A 24038-nucleotide genomic window follows, 5' to 3' on the forward strand; every position below is an offset into this window, starting at 1 on the left:
GGTAGTTGTACATAGTACCGATTTCAAGTCTCTCCTACGATGGAAAGAAGGCGTAGATGTACTATTGTAAATTTTACATCCTTCTTGTGACCAAATGTGCATACATATGTTTATTATTAATATTAATATATTGTACCTGTTTTGAATCAAGGTCTTTTCTTCCACACTGTGCGAGGAAGCCACCGTTAAATTGCAATATATAGGGAGTCCTTCAACCTAAACAAAATGACAGTTTTAGAGGAACTCTAGGTCAGGCTTTCTATTAAGCTAATTTCATCCTCTTGGTACTCACCTAATTACAAGTGGTTAAGACTTATGCCGCGATTTTCCTCTCAATTATCGTCGACTGCAGGAAGCCTTGGATTTTGATTGTCCTTCTTGCTTCTTTGTAACCACTATGTTCTATAAAGTTAATTAGTATGGAGTTTTAGTCTGGGATATTAATTCACATACTTTAATCAGTAGTACTACCCTCCTGATTCACTAAATCAATTCTATTCTTCCCCTCATCTTCAAACTATTGCGGGTATATTTTAAACTTTAGAATCTTTGTTGCCACCAATCGTGTTGTGTAAACATTTGTTGGTCTGACATTGCGCAATGACTATTTCTATGATTTACTACCCCACTCTTCTGTTTCTCAGGTGGTAAATAGTCCCTGGTCTGCAATGTTCTATTACAAGGACTTACTTTATCAATTGCGTTCGGCCTCCCTGCTCCTCGACACAGCGACGTCCGCTCCGTCTACAGTTCCGGTTTCTTTGCGCGTTCTTTCTATTTTTGCTTCGAATTGCTGTCACTTTTAAAGCTCCACCAGTTAATTGGTGGTTTCTTTGCTGGGTCCTGATTGGACAGTTTCTATCCTCTCATTGGCCGAATACAGGGTGTCTTAACGCCGTTACCAAGGTTTCGAGTTTTTCTCAACCTGGTGTTCTAAATGGTTGGACGCCGGCCTATCTCCGCTCAGTTACCACGCGGGAGACGCCTTTGCCATGGTTACGTTCTTTTCACTATCTTTGCCGTGCTCCGTGAGCTGCCGCCCCTGATTGGCCAGTCCGGAACCTATTGCAGGGTCGGAAAAACCCGTGTTAGCACGCATTCCTTATGGCTCGAGCACTTCTACTTCATAGCGCAAGATTTCCTGTGGCGGTTTTAAATCATATATTTATAAATCATATATTTATAAAGGCATCTACTTCGGGTGCACTAATATCCACATTATCGTAAAATGTCTTTCATTTGGGATTACACCTGGAAACTAATCATAGCGTCTACTAATCGCTATTGGATAATTCTTTCCCAGTCTTCCCTGCTGTTCAGTCCGCATCTCACACTGTTGAATTGGGACATATAAAATTGTTCCCTCTTTTTCCTCTTTGTGTTACTGTCGCCTCCTCTCAGATTTAGAGTTACAGTTTCGAGGCCACACCAGCTCAAGTCTTCTACCTTGTGACCTGCTGCTACCCAGTGTTCTACTAGGGGTGCACCTTTTTTGTGGTTTCTTATCGCTGATTTGTGCTCATTTAAGCGAATTCGTATTTCTCTAGATGTTTCTCCCACGTAACACAGTTTACATGGGCATTGTATTAAATATACAAGATTCTTTGTGCGGCAGTTCATAAAGCATTTGATCTTTATTGATGTATCCTTCGTTCTAATGGAACTTCCTTTGATAATATTTGCACAATTCACACACCCCTGGCAGGGGAAGGTGCCATTGGGCAGGGGTGCGTTATTGATACATGGTTGTGGCTGGTTAGTTCCAGCTCTGTAAGTGTGTACCAACCTATTTCGGATAGTTTTGTTTCTCCGAAAGGAGAACATGGGTTTTGGTATTGTCTCAGATGTTTTGTTAGAAATAAGATGCCAGTTCCTGTTTATTATATTCTTCACCTTATTACTCACTTGACTAAAGTTGGTCACAAATATCAGAGGTTGTACTTTGTCACCTGCTAATGTTTTTTGTTCAAAGAAGCTATCCCGGTTGTAGTACTTCGCTCTCTTATAAGCTTGACGTACCAACCTTCTTGGGTATCCTCTTTCTAAAAATTTTGTTTTTAGTACTTCGGCATGTTTATCATAATCTTTTAAGGCAGTGCAATTTCTTTTAAGCCTCAGGAACTGTCCAAACGGAATATTATTTTTCTGGCATGGGGGGTGGTTGCTGTTGTAATGTAGCATAGTGTTTCTATCAGTTGTCTTCGTAAATAATTCAACACTGAGTTTACCATTTGTGTGTTTTATGATGATATCTAAGAATTCACACTGTTCCTGACTTATGTGGGACGTGAATCTTAAATCAGTGTCTCCCAAATTAAGCCATTCTAGGAATTCCAGTAACATGGTCATTTCTCCGGTCCAGATAAAAAAAAATATCATCTATATATCTGGACCATTCACTGATGTTTTCAAAGAAAGGCGCTGCCTGATTAAAGATATGTTGTTCCTCGAACCTCGAGACATACAAACAGGCCAGGCTCGGCGCACAGGTAGCCCCCATGCTCGTGCCCTTGACCTGCTTGTAGAGGTCTTTTCCAAATAAAAAAATATTGTTTTTCAGGACTATTCTGATACAATCTACTATGAACTGGTGGTGTGTTGTCAAATCCTGTCCCTCTTGACTCAACATGTCTATTATCATTGTGATCGTTTTATCTTGCGGGATGTTTGTATACAGTGCCTCTATGTCTAGAGTCACTAAGATTTGATTTTCCGGATTAAAATTGAGGCACTCTATTTTCTTAATCATCGAAGTGGTATCCTTAATGTAAGCTTTTTGTTTAACCACTAAAGGTTGAAGAAATATGTCCACGTATTTACTAAGTGGTTCCGTAAGGGATCCTATGCTCGATACTATAGGTCGCATTGGGGGATTCTCTAAGTCTTTATGGACCTTAGGGAGGCCATAGAGAGCTGGGATAATGGGTTTGTCATTCATTAAAAAGGCAAATTCTTCCTCGCATATGACATCATCATCTTTAGCATGTTGCAGTATTCTTAAGATGTTATCTTGTAAGTTAGACCACTCATCTTTATTGGTTCTACTATAGTGGTCCGTTTTCTTTAAAAGTTCATTCATCCTATTCTGATAGTCTGTAGTAGCCATTATTACGATACTACCGCCTTTATCGGCAGGTTTGATTGTTAAATCCTCTCTCTGCTCCAAGGTTTTCAACGCATCATTTTCAGCTTTGTTAAGATTAAAATTAGTCCAGTTCTTTTGGTTCAAGAGGGAGTCTATGCTCTTATCTACCACTCTTTCGAATGTTTCTATGTCTTTGTTGACCATATTTAGGGACGGGGTCCATCCAGATTTATTTTTCAGACCAGATTTATTAGAACTGGGGTGTCTTTCTTTGCCCTAAAAAAAAACGCTCAATCTAATCTTCCTAAAGAATTGTTGCAGATCCCTTTCTAATGAGTACCTGTCTATCGGAGAGCACAGGGCATATCCTAGTCCTTTTTCTAAAAGTATTGTTTGAGTTGGAGTGAGTTCATATGTTGATAAATTAATGACAGCCGCTTTGTGTTGTTTATTTAGTCCCAATTCTTTTGACTCCTTGTTCTGGGACGTTGAGGGTATTGGCCCTGTTGGTTGTAATTTGTTCGGCCTCTCCCCCTCCCTTTCTGTTGTCCATGATTTTGGTGACGCTGTTCTAAAAAAGACAAGCCTTCTTTGTTTGGACCTGCTGGGATGTCTCTCTCATTTATATTTCTCGCCTCGTTATTTTGTTCTCCCTCTGACTCCGAGCTTGTATACGAGGTATCAAAGAACCTCACTCTTTTCTTAGAGTGATTCCGTGGTTGTTGCTGCCACGGTTTGCGTGTTTGGTACTGCTCTCTAGGACGGTCATAAAAATCTTTCTGTAAGTAAGGATATACTATTTCAGGGTTATAGGCTGCGATATCTGCAACAATTCTTTAGGAAGATTAGATTGAGCGTTTTTTTTGAGGGCAAAGAAAGACACCCCAGTTCTAATAAATCTGGTCTGAAAAATAAATCTGGATGGACCCCGTCCCTAAATATGGTCAACAAAGACATAGAAACATTCGAAAGAGTGGTAGATAAGAGCATAGACTCCCTCTTGAACCAAAAGAACTGGACTAATTTTAATCTTAACAAAGCTGAAAATGCTGCGTTGAAAACCTTGGAGCAGAGAGAGGATTTAACAATCAAACCTGCCGATAAAGGCGGTAGTATCGTAATAATGGCTACTACAGACTATCAGAATAGGATGAATGAACTTTTAAAGAAAACGGACCACTATAGTAGAACCAATAAAGATGAGTGGTCTAACTTACAAGATAACATCTTAAGAATACTGCAACATGCTAAAGATGATGATGTCATATGCGAGGAAGAATTTGCCTTTTTAATGAATGACAAACCCATTATCCCAGCTCTCTATGGCCTCCCTAAGGTCCATAAAGACTTAGAGAATCCCCCAATGCGACCTATAGTATCGAGCATAGGATCCCTTACGGAACCACTTAGTAAATACGTGGACATATTTCTTCAACCTTTAGTGGTTAAACAAAAAGCTTACATTAAGGATACCACTTCGATGATTAAGAAAATAGAGTGCCTCAATTTTAATCCGGAAAATCAAATCTTAGTGACTCTAGACATAGAGGCACTGTATACAAACATCCCGCAAGATAAAACGATCACAATGATAATAGACATGTTGAGTCAAGAGGGACAGGATTTGACAACACACCACCAGTTCATAGTAGATTGTATCAGAATAGTCCTGAAAAACAATATTTTTTTATTTGGAAAAGACCTCTACAAGCAGGTCAAGGGCACGAGCATGGGGGCTACCTGTGCGCCGAGCCTGGCCTGTTTGTATGTCTCGAGGTTCGAGGAACAACATATCTTTAATCAGGCAGCGCCTTTCTTTGAAAACATCAGTGAATGGTCCAGATATATAGATGATATTTTTTTTATCTGGACCGGAGAAATGACCATGTTACTGGAATTCCTAGAATGGCTTAATTTGGGAGACACTGATTTAAGATTCACGTCCCACATAAGTCAGGAACAGTGTGAATTCTTAGATATCATCATAAAACACACAAATGGTAAACTCAGTGTTGAATTATTTACGAAGACAACTGATAGAAACACTATGCTACATTACAACAGCAACCACCCCCCATGCCAGAAAAATAATATTCCGTTTGGACAGTTCCTGAGGCTTAAAAGAAATTGCACTGCCTTAAAAGATTATGATAAACATGCCGAAGTACTAAAAACAAAATTTTAAGAAAGAGGATACCCAAGAAGGTTGGTACGTCAAGCTTATAAGAGAGCGAAGTACTACAACCGGGATAGCTTCTTTGAACAAAAAACATTAGCAGGTGACAAAGTACAACCTCTGATATTTGTGACCAACTTTAGTCAAGTGAGTAATAAGGTGAAGAATATAATAAACAGGAACTGGCATCTTATTTCTAACAAAACATCTGAGACAATACCAAAACCCATGTTCTCCTTTCGGAGAAACAAAACTATCCGAAATAGGTTGGTACACACTTACAGAGCTGGAACTAACCAGCCACAACCATGTATCAATAACGCACCCCTGCCCAATGGCACCTTCCCCTGCCAGGGGTGTGTGAATTGTGCAAATATTATCAAAGGAAGTTCCATTAGAACGAAGGATACATCAATAAAGATCAAATGCTTTATGAACTGCCGCACAAAGAATCTTGTATATTTAATACAATGCCCATGTAAACTGTGTTACGTGGGAGAAACATCTAGAGAAATACGAATTCGCTTAAATGAGCACAAATCAGCGATAAGAAACCACAAAAAAGGTGCACCCCTAGTAGAACACTGGGTAGCAGCAGGTCACAAGGTAGAAGACTTGAGCTGGTGTGGCCTCGAAACTGTAACTCTAAATCTGAGAGGAGGCGACAGTAACACAAAGAGGAAAAAGAGGGAACAATTTTATATGTCCCAATTCAACAGTGTGAGATGCGGACTGAACAGCAGGGAAGACTGGGAAAGAATTATCCAATAGCGATTAGTAGACGCTATGATTAGTTTCCAGGTGTAATCCCAAATGAAAGACATTTTACGATAATGTGGATATTAGTGCACCCGAAGTAGATGCCTTTATAAATATATGATTTATAAATATATGATTTAAAACCGCCACAGGAAATCTTGCGCTATGAAGTAGAAGTGCTCGAGCCATAAGGAATGCGTGCTAACACGGGTTTTTCCGACCCTGCAATAGGTTCCGGACTGGCCAATCAGGGGCGGCAGCTCATGGAGCACGGCAAAGATAGTGAAAAGAACGTAACCATGGCAAAGGCGTCTCCCGCGTGGTAACTGAGCGGAGATAGGCCGGCGTCCAACCATTTAGAACACCAGGTTGAGAAAAACTCGAAACCTTGGTAACGGCGTTAAGACACCCTGTATTCGGCCAATGAGAGGATAGAAACTGTCCAATCAGGACCCAGCAAAGAAACCACCAATTAACTGGTGGAGCTTTAAAAGTGACAGCAATTCGAAGCAAAAATAGAAAGAACGCGCAAAGAAACCGGAACTGTAGACGGAGCGGACGTCGCTGTGTCGAGGAGCAGGGAGGCCGAACGCAATTGATAAAGTAAGTCCTTGTAATAGAACATTGCAGACCAGGGACTATTTACCACCTGAGAAACAGAAGAGTGGGGTAGTAAATCATAGAAATAGTCATTGCGCAATGTCAGACCAACAAATGTTTACACAACACGATTGGTGGCAACAAAGATTCTAAAGTTTAAAATATACCCGCAATAGTTTGAAGATGAGGGGAAGAATAGAATTGATTTAGTGAATCAGGAGGGTAGTACTACTGATTAAAGTATGTGAATTAATATCCCAGACTAAAACTCCATACTAATTAACTTTATAGAACATAGTGGTTACAAAGAAGCAAGAAGGACAATCAAAATCCAAGGCTTCCTGCAGTCGACGATAATTGAGAGGAAAATCGCGGCATAAGTCTTAACCACTTGTAATTAGGTGAGTACCAAGAGGATAAAATTAGCTTAATAGAAAGCCTGACCTAGAGTTCCTCTAAAACTGTCATTTTGTTTAGGTTGAAGGACTCCCTATATATTGCAATTTAACGGTGGCTTCCTCGCACAGTGTGGAAGAAAAGACCTTGATTCAAAACAGGTACAATATATTAATATTAATAATAAAACATATGTATGCACATTTGGTCACAAGAAGGATGTAAAATTTACAATAGTACATCTACGCCTTCTTTCCATCGTAGGAGAGACTTGAAATCGGTACTATGTACAACTACCGGCAACAGCTTATATAAGCCTGGGGCAAAGAAACATCACCAAAAATCTAGGTGGAACTAAGCACAAAGATTAGTTTTAAAGGTAAGGTTATTAGATTGGGTCCTTACCGGGGATATATAAAAACCTCCAAGTGGGGATAAATTACCCCAAAAGACACAAGGCAATATACAGGATATGTGTCTTACAAGTACTAGTGAACCCTAAGGTATAGGAATACCTGTACATCTCCCAGGCACTCGAATAAGGGGTTGAAAATAATGTATGAAACTCTGTCTAGAGGCGAAAATATGAAGAGAATAAAGAAGGGAATAAAAGGAGAACAGAACTGTGTTTTATACAAATTTCTAAGTTAATGTTTTATATAAAATTCTAAATAAATGTGTTACAATGTGAAGGAGTCTGAGAAAGTTGGAAGCAGGGACGAATTAAATGCTGTAATTCTGGAAATGTGACAATAGTCAACAAACAGTAATTTTATTGTTTCTCAATAAAAATCTCTCTAGAATCAGTCCTGAAGAAGGTGTGAGATAAGAAAAACCGAAACGCTGCGTCGACTAGAAACTGTGATTCTTTTGTATTGATTTTTGTAATTGTGATATTGTGTATTTTTAACGTTTTTCATTGTGTATAAAATGTGTTTTTAAATCATGAATCATGTATAAAACTGTACAAATATAGTGTTGACTTTATAGAGATGCAATTTTAACGATGTGACATGTCCCTAACTTTTTTATATTGATGAATAATAAATTCAAACATCTGACATCATACAAGTAGTTGTTTTAATTCCAAATTCTAATTTTAAATTCTTGAATTGCTTATTTGCTTATTTGTAAACCTAGAAATAGTACACATGGTCTGTTAACGTATCACATATTGAGGATTGGATGTTGTGTAAAACCATTGAGTCTGTCCCCAAACCCTGAGCACCTGGAGATATACAGGTTAACCACATTGAGGTGCATGCCATTCTTTTGGCCTGCTAACGAAAGGGACACCCCATATATTTCTGGTAACAGACCACCATCCTTCAAATGAAAGAGAGTATCATGTAATAACTTCACCGTTACGCCAGTGCTTGTGTCTACTTGCTGTGTGGTCCAGGCCTGTCCTGTGAGCAAAAGACACACAACTGATGGACGGAATGCGAAACAAATCAAAACATCCACCCCTAGTCTAGATATCTGGGTTAAATTCATCATTCTTTTGCTCACCATGCCACCCTAGTTTAGACCCAGCCATATGCAAATCAGTCATGACCCAGTTCCTCATGGGAGCAGTCCAGCCTGAACTGCCAAGTTAGGTCCTCCCTGGACCAGAAACAAGCATCCTGGGACTGGTTTTGGGGTTTCACCCCTCATCAGCCAGGCTAGCTTGAATCCAGTGGCATTTGTTTGCGTAGTTCTGTTCTGTGAACGAGCAGGAGAACATGGCAGCGTGGCTTTTGTGCTGCAGTAAAAGGATGCGTTCAACAGAACATTAATTTGTTGGAACAATAGCCCTGGTCTTGAAATACTGTGATGTTCCCCTGGAATCAAGGGGGTTTCTGTAAGGGCTCTCCTCTGATCATTTTGTGCTCCTTGAGAAACATCAATGTAATTGATATTAAATGGATCTTTGAGTAGAAGAGGGAAGGGGCTTTTGCTTTCCACAGTTTCATGGGGATATTGTTTGTGGATTTATTTGATGGGCACACTTAAGGATACAATTTATGGGACAGTGGCTAATCTACCAAAGTATATTTAGTTTTAGGCCTGGGCGGTGAACTTCGCTCCGTTCGCTGAGTTTGCAGAGTTTTCTGCACTCTGCGGAGCTCGTGGAGTGCAGAAAACTCTGCTTCACGATGTGCAGCGGAGTCTTTTCCCTGCTAGTGACTGCGAACGGTAAGTTTGCGATCGCGAACAGGAAGTTTGCGAGCGCAAGCTGCCGCTAGGGTTGAATTTCTACCAGAGCGGCAGGAATACCAGCACAAACTGCATTTTGCACTGCACTCCACCACTCACGGAGGTTCGCAGAGTTCTTTTGTAACTACGCGGAGTTCCGCATTGCAAAACTCTGCGATCTACGCCCAGGCCTGTTCAATTTAACCAGCAAGAGAATGTGGGGACTGAAGCGCTCAGAGCAGTAAAATATTTGGGAAGGTGTGCATACAGGAGACAGAATATCTCAGGAAGTTCAGAAATAGATGTCCTCGAGAACTAACAACAGAAATAATACTCTAGTGCAGAACAGAAAAAGAAGATAGCCTTTTGCAACACAAGCATTTCTTACTTCTATCAGACGACCAACTCGCTGATAAGTATGGTTTATTTGTGATGTTAGGTGGTAGCGAGGTGCTGCTATTTCCACACTATCTGTCTACACTCAAACATTGGGTGGAATGATTTATCAAAATCTACCTGCTGTTAGTAAGTAGTATTTCCTTTTTATTTATTTTTTAAAATATTTTTATTGTTCATCATCAGAGAAAAAAACTGTTTAAACAATTAATCAATTCGATATATATATCTAATACAACAAATATTCTTCAATTAAGTAAGTAGTATTTCCAAAAGAGTTCTTTTCATGGTTGATGGAATTTTGCAATGGGCAGTGATGAAGCTAGCTCCCAGAGTTATACCAAGTCATTGCCACCTGCTTCTGAAAACTGTTTCTAAAGGTGGGCAGCAAAGACTTCACCCACTAGTTGTATGTTCTAGGAATGTACACTATCAAAAGGTCAAGTTTTTAAATCTACAATACTACGCTTTTTGGTAGTATATCTTCCAAAGAACAACGACTGAGCATGTGGAGACTTATAATTCTATACCTAAAGACCCTGTATTGGTTTTCAGCTGAAACGAAGAATTGCAAGCTTTTAACATAACAATAAACCAGTGCAGTTAAGAGAAGCCACTACATTGCATACAATTAATTTATTAGCATAAGGACAAATTATTTTGGCTGGTGAGTAGTTGGACAACCAATGGAGTCAGTTGAATTCTCTAAGCCGGAGGCTTTACACAAATAAAGCGGGCCCAGTATGTATTTATTTATTTGGAGTTTTATATAAAATCTATAATAGGCTAGGAGGACAGTATATTATGTAACCATTAAATTATACTTCTGCAAAATATTACTGAATACTCTTTAATGAAGTTGAAACAACACTACTATGAGAAAAGGAACAATAAACTATATGAATCTGCATTTACATTGGGTGCCAGAACCACATAGAATTACATCTTTGAAATAAAGAATGAAGTAGTGAAGTCATAGCAAAATAAAAGGAAGAGTAGCTGTGTCTCAGAAGTTGTATCAGGAGCCACCCTCAGTAAAAACAACCTAGGCAGTAGCTGGCCTCTCCAATTTGATCTGAAGAGGACCTATGGCATTAAGCTCCAGTAAGCTCACTCAAACCAAATAAAGTCCTAGACAATGGAAGGGTTACAATAAATCTTCTAATGGGAATGTATCTATCACTGGTGGTGCTTCCGGTTTACCTCTTCATCTTTTTTATGAGTTTTAGTTTGTTGACAATCTCGACAAGAGAGGTCACAATCCCAAATATCCCAATAGGAGCACCGAGATAAAACTTTAATGTGCTTCAGACAGGGGTATGGGCACTACTAAAATGTGTTAAGTGCTACACCAAGGTTTTCACCCACATTTTGGCAGATATGCTGCCTGGCTCCATTAAAGTCAATTAAGAAGGTATGCATGAAACAGAAAAGTAGTAGATAAAGTGAGAAACACTGTACACCTCATAGACAAAGATGGGAGAAGGAAGTTCCTCTGGGTAATTATCCCAGTCAATGCTGAGAAAGTGTTCAGGTAAGAGGTGTTCTTAAATTAAACTGCCTTAAAATCTGGCTTTAGGCCCAACTTTCCAAGGGCCTGTGAGGCATATGGCAATCTATGTTCCTTGTTTGTGCAGGTTGTGGTTGCCTGGCAGCTAACAATCAAACACACCCCTGAGTTGTCCCTGAACTGTATGGAGACAGTTTACCTCGCTAAGAAAAGGACCTTCAGTCTCCTATGGAACTCTCTATCTTGCAAATGCAGCGCTATACTCTAGTAGGCAGCAGCAAAACGATCGGCTCATCTGAAGTAGGCTACCCACTGTAGGATGAGTCATATGTGTAAAATGAGAACAGCAGAGAAACACCCACGTCATACATAATAGATTCATTAAAACACTACACCTACTACATGCATTTCCTAGGACTGATTACTTCTTTCATTGGGAGAACGTGACACAAGCACTACGTACAGCAGACATCTGGAGAACTACGTTATTGGAGAACATTACCATGATGCCTCTGGGTATTTTATCTCTAAGTAACAGAGCCTAAAAATATGGAGACTGTATCATTCTATTCGCAGCCTCGCAGGGAGAACTGAAAATTTGCACTTCACCAGATCTTCAATGTGCACACTGATTTGAGCTAAGAGGGGAAGAATTGTGTGCTTTCGTACCACCTGCAAAGAAACACATATAAAGCATGGAGACGACAGCAATACCAATGCCTCCATATACACGGTTAGCATTAGCGACTACAGTACCATGGAAAGAATACATTACTTAATCAAAGTCACTTATGAAAAGGTTGTATCCCTTTACATTTTCCTAACTTAATCAGTTTCTTATATTTTAAAGAAACATACAGCATGATGTCATCTACAAGCAAGAGTCAAATCAATGTATTATCTAGGACAGGTCAAAAGTTACAGCAATTCGCAGCAGGACTACCTGAGCACGTGTTGGTAAAGCCTAATGTTGGTAGAATAATTTTACAAAATGCAAAAATATTTAAAACATGTTTTCTACGTTTAATGTAGTTGAAATTAGTTTGATATGAAATGATTACATCTGCATAAACCCATTAGTTACATACTCCACTATAAATAATATATGTTAAGCTTTGAAGCTCTAATTATTCTGGCTCAATATGTGCAGTATCAAATAAATAAAGACAACATGCAAAATTGCGTTTCTATATGGCTCTATTACAAATCTACAATAATTTATTAAGGGGTAATTTTTCAAATGACTGGAACATTATAACAGATGTGGGAGCACAGGCAGTGGAATGACATTGAAATACAAATGTTCTGACTTCTCAGGAAAGAGACTGGTGACTCTTAAAACGTAAAATGTCCATTATAGGTGCCAGACAGATGAAAAGATATCTTAAATTATCATAAAAGTTTGATATAATTGATGCATAATGTCAATATACATAAATAAATGCATGTGTAGCGGACACATGTTGAGAGTATATTATGACTGATGACTGTGGCCACACTGGATTCCATTTTCTATTGGCCATACTTTAGTGGTAGCCAAGATGGAGGCTTGGAGGGAGCTAACCAATACAACAGATATAAGTTGCAGGGATCCTTTCTGGTGATCCTTTGTACTGGCTCAGATAGAGACGATATAACGATGGGACAAAAACTTCTAGTCAGTGTGCCAAGATTTCTTGACCAGAAGCAAGGGTCCCACACCAGTTGGTGACCGGGAGATTCCTTTGAACTCTACTGCCAACAACTCCCCCTGTCAGGTTCAGAATCAGTAACCTAGGATCAACTTGACTAGTCTGCTAGAAAGTGTTGCCTCAACCCTGCTACGAGGAAGAGAGCTGAACTGACAGCTCAGGAGGGGTACAGCAGGGGCTCTTAAGGAACTAAGATGACGTTGATCAACATAATTGCTGCATTATATACTGAGACCTGCACCAATGCATCAAGGATGAGGGCCTCGAGGTGTCCACACAGTATAAGTGGTTGAACTGACATCTGAGGTTGAGGATATCTTGGAACACAAAAGGAGAAGTTCTGCTGTGTCAACTAGCACCAAAATGTGTCCGAAATTAGACAATCGGATCTTTGGAGGAGGTAGGTGGCATTCCCCGAGATCTTTGGGAAAATCTAGTGTTCAGATGTCGAAGGCGCCCAGTTATTGGGCACCTGATGATGAATGAGGACAAATAAAAGTGTCCAAAAGGCTGGAGGACCATTGCCCACCGAAGGCAGTCAACCTGTAAAGAAACAACAGGTGCAGAGAGACAACTGGCACCACCAAAAGAGACTAAACCTGCAAAGTGTGTTCACTACTAGGCCACAGCAAGGTCCGCAATATCCCTACCCAGTGGGGTATGCGAAGACCACATGACCAGGTGGGGGTCTACTCCCACTGATGCTTGCAAGGGCAGAAGAACCTGAACTCTACACCAATGACATACAGGTTCAAATGCACTCCAGCAAAATGGACAGGGAAAAGTTCTCATCTATCTGGAGAGGCTGAGATCTTAGATCAAGAGAGAGAGCAGGCAAGAGAGCAACCCTGCCAGAACTATTCCCAATAGTACTACTTGGAACCCTATATGGGGCCATGGGTGAATGCACATTACCTCAAAAAACTGCCCTCGGATTACAGTGTGTACTGTTCTCATTAGTATCCTTAATACAAAACCTGTTATGCATAGCATTTCAATCTACACTCAGCAACCCCTGACTGCCTGGGACTGCTGTAAAGGTTCCACATTTACTCTACCAAATGCTCTGCCATTAAAAAACACGCCATGTTGTAGTAAAGCAATATGAATGTCTCTTGATATATTAACAGTGGAGTGCTTTGAGCAGACTTGTTAAATGCAGAAACAGTCCCCAAACAAGACCGGTTAATTATTTTTTGGTCTAAGCGTAGCTGTATGGTTGTGAAAAGACTTCTTGTGGGTATTTTGAAAGCTTCCCTGGGAATGCATTCCACCCATTGCTTCCCATTGGCTGTGTATTTGTAACTTACATTTTATGGCTTTGTATTTGATGCTTTATTTGTTTTAGGCTGCCCAGTATTCTTAGTCCTTCCCAAGGAGCAAACTTTGTTCGCCATCGCTCCTTCTATTGTTCCATGAGTCCTCACTTTCTGTAAACAGGCCTTTACATTTTGTTCTCATTGATGTGCATTCAAAGACAGCGGTCACATGTAAAGCTCTGTTGTCTGAGAGAGTTTGGTGTTTACTTTTCTTTCTCTGACTTCAACGTGAGAGGATTTGTGTGACAATCTTGCCGGTACTGGGAAAGAAAATGTTTTTTCGAGCACACAACCAAGTTTAAATGTCTGTAAATGAACTGTGCAAATATTGCAGAATACATAAGAGTTAAGAAAGGACAAATGTAACTTTTGTTTAGTAATTTGGAAGTGTGGTGGAAACAAACAATTTAAAACTATCAAAACAATTCAGTACACTGGGTGATGCCATTTCAACACATTATCGTTTGTGCGCTGTACAGTTTTATCAGTAAGACTGTATGTGGAAATGTAATGGGCATTTCAATTGAAAAAGTGTTGTCTGGAATGGCAGTGCGCTACCACACCATGCATACCCCACCCCCACTCTACCACATGTCACTCCACCACACCCCACTGTAAACCACTTCAATCTAGGCTACTCCACTCTATGACAAAACCCTCTATCACTCTAGGACATTTGACTCTACTCTTCACCACTTCAATTCACTCTATGGTACTCCAATCTATGTCACTCCACTCTACAACACATTACGCCACTCTAAGCCCCACAACCCTAAGCTCCTCCACTCTATGACACTCTACACCACTCTACTACAATTCACTCTATGACACTGAACTCCACTCTATGCCACTTTACGGCCCTCCACTGTACGTCACTTCACTCTAGGCCACTCTTTCCCACTCTTTGCCATTCCACTGTATTCTGCTCTACGACTTTACTGCCAGTTCGGTCTGGACTGTTCTTATGGGGCACAGGGTCAAGACTGATTTGCATATGGCTGGGTCCAAACTGGGGTGGCGTAGTGGGCAAAGGAACGATGGATTTAACCCAGATCTTTTGACTGGGGGAGAATGCTTGCATTGTCAGAATTCAGTCCATCATTTGTTTGCTGTTACACTCTACACCACTTCACAACACTCTACTCTATGCCAATCTGACACTCCACTCTACGCCCCTCCACTCTATGACACTCTACGCTACTCTCCTACATTGCACTCTACAACACTGTACTGCACTCTATGCCACTCTACTCCATTCTTTGCAATTCCACTCTATGCTGCTCTACGACTCTACGCCACTCCACTCCACTCCACTCTACTCTGCGCAGCTCTGAAATTCTACGCCACTCCATTCTACAACACTTTATTCTACTCTATGCCCCTCCATTCTACTCCATTCCTCGACACTACACAACACAGCATTCCATGACACTCCACATCACAACACTCCACTCCACTCTACATCTCTTCACTCTAGACCAGTCTATTCCACTCTACACCACTCCAGTCTACAACTGTGCTACACTCGCACTACCACTCAGGATGCCATAAATCACTCAATGGCATCTTGAAACAGCATTGTATTTTAAAAGAGAATAATAAAAAGTGATGCTTAATCCTGCTCGAAACCTAGGGGAAGGTGTTCGATATGGAAAGCAGATTTGGATCTGGGATCAAAGTTTGAAGAACAAATAAACAAAAGGATCTAACTGAGCCAAAGCGTGTGGACAATACCTGACGAAGTATAAAAATAAGATTCTAAACCTCCTCTTGATAAACTGAGTTACAGAATTATCAGGCAAAGTCATGACTAAGTACATAGGACATTCTGGATTCAACTGGTACTACTGTGGACCCACTGACGGGGGTGATTGTGTCCCGATCACTCTAAAATAATTTGCTAAATGTCCGTAGGAACTGATTATAGCATAGATTAACCTAAACTGTATTCCTTTACATCCCAACTCAATATTCCAGTTTAAAAGCACATGTCCCCACCACTTCACTGCATGCCAAGCAAGATCTAACGATTGTGTTGTCTTGTAGAACAATTATCTGATGAAATGACGAACACATGTAGAAAAGGATTGTTCATTTTAGGCTAACAAAGTTGTCTTAATTCAAGCCATTACATTTTACATAAAAAGCTACATGAATAAGGAGCAAAGCTGTTTTGCGTGGTAGTATTAATACATATTTACATATCTGACAATCCTCATTTAATCATATAAATAAAGGAGCTGTTCTGTGATGGTTATCGCGCTCTCAAACCTTTCAATGATGAAGTGCTATGTAAAACCGTTTAATAAATAAATACGGGCCATATTATCAAGCAAGGGCGATACATTATCGCCGCTTTCATCGGCAGGAAACTGCTGCTAAAGCAGCGATAATGGGCTTGATATTATGCCCTTGTGAATTCCCATAGAAGCCCAGGTTAACACCAGAACCTGGGCTTCTATGGGAATTCACAAGGGCGTATTATCAAGCCCATTATCGCCTCTTTAGCGGCAGTTTCCTGCCGATAAAAGCGGCGATAATGTATCACCCTTGCTTGACAATAAGGCCCTACGTTTCCAGCCTGTGTGTGAATGCTGTCCTGGCATCTTTCGTTTTGTTGGATTGCAATTCACTGAAAGAAAAAAGGTTATTTTTCTTTTTAAAGATAATGAAGATGTTCAGTTTGGTGCCATTCCATATTTAGCTGCAATGTTGAAGTTTCATTTACATGTTGCTGTTTTTCTCCACACTCCTTTCGTTTGGATGGGACTTTGAAATAGCATGTCATTTTGATGCTGTAGCATTGTTGAATTACACCGATATTCGCACAAGGCTCCATTTACATTTTGCAATTGTGTGCTGAGCTAACATTCTCTGAATTCATTGAGCCATCATTTTTGTGGCTGTACCGCATTGGCATTTATTATGTTGATGACATTGATTTATCTGGCAGCTCAGACAAGCAGCCGTATAGGGTAGTTTTGTGGGGGTTGGTCCTATTGATCGCTTATCTACAGCTTTATAAAGCAGAGCGAATCTGCCTTAACATTGATTCCTTGTTGTGTTGTAAAAACTGACTGTTTGATTGCTGGTTTGTAATTTATATGATGTTAGATTTGTTTATATAATCAGGAAAGTGAAGTCATGTTGCTATCTAAAGATGCATATCTTTAAGGGAGCATAGTGCAGTGCTCATGCGCCCTGCCCACAATGCATAACTCATATTTCATGCTCATAAATCAGAATGTAAAATTCATAACGCTAATTTGTTGGGGAGATAACTGCACAAGCTAGGGCATCAAATTATCCACACCAGTTGGGTAGGACACATACCTTTTCATGGCTTGCCTCAAGAAGGTGAGTGAGACTGGCCGTAATCGAGGTATGGTCAGAGGGGTAGTTATCATCAGTACAGCAGGTGCTGTGGCACTGGGGCCCATTCCCTGCCCATGTTGCTGTCTTTTATTTCCCAAAGGAACAAATGACTCCTGATCTTAGATTGAACTGGAGCCCATGGCACCCTTCCGGCACCACTGGCTATGGCTTTGTTTGCTTTATAGGGGTATTGGTGAAGCGATTTTGGTGCAGCAGACAGCAGGGTTGCCTGTATAGTTACTGGTTTTGAAATGTTAGAAGCACATGGGCATTAGTGGAGAGTGTAAAGACACCAAAGATACAAGAGGCATTATTAGTGTTTTTGGGTTTGCCATGCTCTGCAAACACACTCTCAGCACTACTGGTCTGTATGGGCATGTCAGGAGAGGTGAAGGAGCAAGTAACTGAAAAGCTTTCATGTAAAAAAAATTGTGAATTGGTTCATCTTCAACAATTAGGTATATTTCGCATTGAGGTTCTAAGCATGTAGGCAAAATTAAAAAGATAATTTCTAAGAGTGGTGTCACCTTATTTTCAGTAAACAATCAAATTCGTTTAGATTATTTCTAATCTTAAAATCTATGTGATACCAAATCTGTGATTTAAGTAATGAAAGAAAAAAGGTTAGAATTTTTAAATCTATTTGAAATTGTACCATGTGGTAAATACACACCACATATTGGCGGTGGAAAGGGTTTTCTAAAAAATACAAAAGTGCTGGAAAGTAATGTCATTTGTAATATGATTTCTTTTCAAAGTTTATTATGCTTCTAAAAGTAAAATGTAATTTTCGAAAACCGATATTATTAACATATGGCCTTAAGTAATACGCTCCGGAACTTTCTTTTTCAGCAAGCCCTTGTTATGGCCACAGTCAATCCAATCACAGCCCTAAATGTATATGCTTAAAGGGTTGTCAACTCATACTGTTGAACAATCGAATGTATGTAGCACAAACAAATCGTAACATAATTGTTATGCTTCTCTTGCAATGCTGGAAATAGGCAGGATTTTTCTGTATTCCAGATCTAGTAGCTATTATTGGGCGGTTCTGGCATTATGGGAATATGGTAAGTCAGCGGTGTACACTCTGTACCTGGTCTGTGTTTAGAGGAGTAACCTGCAGTGGTGAGGGAGGCCTTTACTTTACAGTTGAAGCAACCTGTAGTGGTGAAGGAGTTCTTTAATTTACAGTTGGACCCAACACAAATACCTCACTTCAGGGACCATCCACACTCTTTTTGTCTGCTTCTCATCTTAGAAGGGCTACCTGACGTTTAAACACCTTAATGCCAATGCCATTGAAGAAACAAAGATAATCGGCTGGTGACGTCACAATCTCTTAAACTGAACTGCGATTTGGAGGACGTTTTTGAGTTTTCCAAGCTCATAATGTAATAGATATGCATGCACTGTAGGATAGTCATCTATTTCTGTCTATATGAGTGATTATAATAAAAACCATGAATATAACACATTAATACAAGGATCTCTATCTCAAAAATCGTAATCCCTTTAGCTTTCTACATAGAATAGAAATATGCGACTTACACATTGTGCATTCTGCAGGGCCATATGCCTAGTTAAATCTGTGACTAGAGTGCATGCAGATTTCTCAGGCAAGTGCAGAATTATCTTACTGTTATTATACCATGGAAATACCTGAGCACCTATTACTCGATCAAAGCGCCCGTTACAGATGTATGTGGCCTTGGCACATCACTTCTACAAGAGGAGCCTGTATCTCACAAAGGATACAGCTCCCTAAGCCCCATCAATACCACTTTTAGAACACCTAGGGGTGCACTGAGCACCTCTAATGGAACACTCGTCAATTGGCACGAAGCAGGATTAAGTACATTGGGCGATCTTTATGCATAAGGCACCCTGATACCATTTGAGAATTTAGTAAATGATTAGGACTTACCCACCAGTCAATTTCTATTACATAATTCAATTACTAGGTCGCTCTCCACGGTTTGCGGCGATATCACTACTGAATTGGAGACACATCTCCTGATGCAATATTTGTATGTAATGAGCAATGGAACACTTATAGTGCATGGCTGGTTGAAGCATTACTCACCCACGTAATGAAACCCATGGCAGCCCTCCGATTATGATGGGAAGCGGACAGGGGAAAACAATGGACAGACCGCGAATGGGACACACTGCTAGTAAACCCCACTACTGTTCTAAGAAACGCCAAGTTTAAACTAATTCAGGCGTGTATACTTCAAGAGGCATACCTTTCCCAGGACAAATTAAACAAATACTTTCATACCAACACTGCGGCATGCCCACGCTGTCTGCAGATAGATGCGGATCTCCTGCACATGCTTTGGTTTTGTACCTCCATATCTACTTACTGGCAGGAAGTCATCGCAGCACTCGAAATATGCATCAACAAGACAATCATGCGTACATGGGAGGTCTGCATATTAGGCCTTTATCTTAGATCAAAGGCAAACAGGGTTACTTCGGGATTTACTGACCTAGGATTGGTAGTCGCTAAAAGGTTAATAACCAAGAGATGGAAGCACACTGATCCTCCAGTCGTTAATAGTTGTAGAAAATCACTCCTAGTTTGGGCGCAAGCTGAAAGCACATCACTACACAGGGAGGAAATAGCTGGGCTATGCAAATACCCGATTGCGCAGTATTAGGACACTATACTGTTAGATTTAACACATGGATAGGGAGAAAGGGGGAGGGTCTTCGCCGGTAGCAGATGTGCGAGGCGAGGCTGGAGGCCCACACTGATATGGGTTCAGGATGAGGCCCTAGACTGCCTAGGGGAAAAGGGCTATAGACATAATACATCAAGGGTACTAGTGGGAGGGTACAGACATAACCCGGGACAGATCCGTGAGACCTAACTAAGAAGACGGAAGAGGTATGGATACACAGTGCATGAAAAGTATGCTCTATACACACACACCGATGCAGGAGAGAAAAGTAGACAATGGTTTTGTTAGTTTGTTATATTATAAAAGTACATCAATGTTTTGCATCCTCCTCTTGAATTTCCGGTATGCTTGGGTGCGGATGTTTACGTTTAATATCGGATGGAGGAACAGAATAGATATCCGACTCTGTAGATATGTTTCGACAATAAAAATTACTTTTTCTTTTTCTTTTTTCCATTTTGTCGTAAATAATGTACTTTATTACCGTTTATTACAAATATACTTGATGTTATCCTGTAACTCAGCAAAACTTGAAAATGCAAACAAAGATATATATTTTTTTAAAAATGGAAATACCTGAGCACACACATATCTCTGCATCAGGTCATTTAACTCAGAACATATTTTAACATGTAGTCTGTTAAGTAAGCCCGTACACATTTACTATCACATTTGTCCTTGTCAATATCTCTGCGGCCATTTTCACAAATAAATGTTAAATTGAGTAACACACAGGGGAGGCTCCTCCACTAGGGCGGAGGAGCGTCACCCTACTGCTTTCTCGCAGTGCAAGAAAGCCAAAATATAAAATGGTAATAACTTATAGTTAATACCATTTTATGATTGCTTTGTGCATTGCGGGTGGGCAGGGCTGCTCTGCTCTTTGAGCAGAGCAGGGGAGGAGTGGTTTGCCAGCTCCTACAAAGACTGTTTGGTTGGCCCTCTTGGGCTGCCCAAACTAGTCATGCGCACTCTGCCTTTCTCCATGCAGGCTGCAAGGACATGCCCACCCCACTAGCCCCTGCATGGGCGCCGTCCTGACCAATCACAACGCTGCCATTGCAGTTTTGTGATTGGCTTAGGAGAGGGAGCCTAGTGACCTGCTGCCTGTTCCTATCGGAGGCAAGAGAGCAGGAGCAGAGAAGACATGGGACCCGGCGGAAAGGTACGTTTAATTTTATTTCTTTTATTATTAATTTATTTTTCTGTGACACCCCTCATGAACCTCCTCCACTACTTCCTGCAAATTCCAACCTCCTCCGCAACCCCTCAAGCCCACCAGCGAGTAATGCCGGCTGCTACTGGTAACTTCGCTACTCATGACACCACCCCTCATAACTCCACCCTTTTTCTGATCCCACTTCTTGACCACCAATCTATTGGATTTCAGGGTAAATTTCCTCTGTTTTTGTCACTGCTGGCATGTTCAGCTTAAACCATGTTTTTTTTTAATCAAGCTTCGAGTAGGTCACTTTTATTTACCTTTCCATCAAATGCAGCGACATTAGCAGCTGATGAGGATTCTGTGGCTGAGGCTGTGGCTGAGGCTGAAGGAAACACGTGGCTGCTGGCATCCCTGGGTGATCTTACGATCTCATTCTGTCGGTACAACCTGTGATGGCGGAGTTTTACAACCCATGCGTCAAAAATGTCCTGGGACTTCACCTGAAAAAAAAACCAGTTGGGCAGCCTGAATTCATTGGGGAAAGCATTTTAACCAGTTGATTATGGGGTAGCTCGTTTAATCCAAATAACTCACCTTCAGATGGTAGATGTGCTCTTCTGTATCAAGGTCTATTCTGCGCATTTTCTTTTTAACGGACATAACCGACAAACCAACGTCAATGCTCCCGTGTACTTTACCTTTTTGAGTCTGTAATGAAAGAAGATGCGAATCCTAAATGGCAATGAGGTAGTTTTTATTAATTTATTATTATCAAGCATTTTAGTTGAACATTGCCAGCATGTGCAGACTATAAGATTGCCAATAGGCCTAGCATTCTCATACAGCACGCACACAAGCATAGCCTGACAACACTACAGGAACACGTGACACGGAGACAAGATACATATGCACAAACAGTCAATACATACAGAGACAGATGCACACGTAGAAACATATATACATGCATGGCATTGTGCTAATCCTATGCTTAAAGACTTGATAGAAAGGCAGACATTTGAGGTGAGCAGATTTAGAGTGTCGCTGGTGTTGAGGGTGCTCTTTACAGGGGCTGCTTCCCACATAAACTTGAGAACTACCCTGTGTTCTCTGCTTATTTTTTGCATAATTTATGTGCCACTGTATGCCTAAAAGGGTATCACTTATACTAGGTGCTCCCTTGTGTCTGGACAAAGCTATACCTCTCTGAAGAGCTCTAATGAGATCAAAACACGTGTCAGGGGTTGCTTTTGTTAATTTCAGGTTGGCTTGGTTGGTATTTTACCTATTCAATGCTGTAATATTGTGCCTAAAGTGGTAAAAGGATTTTGTCATTTTACAGGTCGGCAAGGATGGCACTGTGCTGGTCCTATGCTTAAAAGCTTTGCTGTAGAATTGGCAAAAGACTTTGTCCCTTTCTATCTCAGCATGGATGGCACTGTGTTAATCCTATGCTTAGAGACTTTGAGAGAAAGGCAGGCATTTGAGGTGAGCAGATTTAAAGTGTTGCTGGTGTTGAGGGGGCTTTACACAGGGGCTGCTTTCCACCTAAACTTGGGAACTACCCAAAGTTCTCTGCTTCTTTTTTTGAATATATATATATATATATATATATATATAAATATATATATATATATGAAATTAATTCACTAAAAAACTATTATTACAGGGAAGTTATAGTTAGGTTCTGAATTTACACGCACAAAACGACAGAAATTCAGCGGTTGTAGTTAGTTATTTTAAGTAACTATAACTGATGCCTATAGGAAACTATAATTTATGCTCCCGCCTTGCACAGTTTACTCATCGATCATTTTATTAAAAATGTTCCACTGCTAATATCAATCATGCTATAGAAGATGTCATCAATGAAGAAATATGTGAGGTACATACCTGTGCATGGCAAGGGTGCGAGTTATAGTTAACTTAAGGCACAAATTCTAATTACATGAAATAACTCTAACTATAACTGCTGAATTTCAATGGTTTGTGCGTGTAAATTCAGAACCTTATTATACCTTCCCTGTAACGTTTGTTTTTTTCAGTGAATTTCTAAGTCTTTTTAAATGCTAATTCCTAACTATAAAGACCCTGTAACCTTTGGTTTATTCAGTGAATTTTAAAGGTTTTTTAAATTTTATTTCTTACTGTAACCTTCAACCTTTCAGAGTAGGTGTGTGAGTGGCTGTAAAAGCCGGGGAGTGGGTGTGTCAGTGGTTTTATGGGTGTGTGAGACGCTATTTAGGTGTGTGAGTGGGTTTGTGAGTAGCTATTTGGGTTTGTGAGTGGCTGTATGGGTCTGTGAGTGGGTGTGTGAGTAGTTGCGTGGGTGTGTGTGAGTGCGTTTGTGAGTGGCTATATGGGTCTGTGAGGGGGTGTGAGTGGCTGTATGAGTTTATACAGTAGGTGTAGAAAGGGGGCCTGCCTCTGACGAGCACTCAGCAATACCACTTTGCGGGACTTACTGGCTGTAATAGCAGCAGTAGCTCCTCTGCTAAGAAGAAGGAGCGTCGCTTCACAGGAAAAATAAAATGATAATAACACCATGTTATTATAATTTTATTTTTTCAAACTGGCTCTGTTTATGTGCAGGCGGGGTGAGAGGGGGCTGGGCTGTACACAGAGCTGAGAGAGGAGTGACAAGCACTTTGTAAGTGCGCATGACTGTTTGGCCTGCCTTCTTGGGTTGGCCAAACAG

The 24038-nt window shown here is 40.5% G+C and overlaps 1 protein-coding gene across 2 annotated transcripts in view; it reads right to left on the reverse strand.

Annotated features, from left to right (window-relative positions):
* The window catches only part of OSBPL6 (oxysterol binding protein like 6), a 755438-nt gene that overhangs the window by 353980 nt on the left and 377420 nt on the right, over positions 1-24038 (reverse strand). For both annotated transcript variants that reach the window (XM_078681507.1, XM_078681506.1), the window contains exons 5-6: positions 21938-22051; positions 21661-21843 (exon numbers count right to left, since the gene is read on the reverse strand). In XM_078681507.1, the coding sequence (XP_078537633.1) occupies positions 21661-21843; positions 21938-22051 (297 nt within the window). The remainder of the gene's footprint in view (positions 1-21660; positions 21844-21937; positions 22052-24038) is intronic.

This window comes from Lissotriton helveticus, chromosome 3_1, assembly GCF_964261635.1.
Source record: "Lissotriton helveticus chromosome 3_1, aLisHel1.1, whole genome shotgun sequence".
NCBI lineage: Eukaryota > Metazoa > Chordata > Amphibia > Caudata > Salamandridae > Lissotriton > Lissotriton helveticus.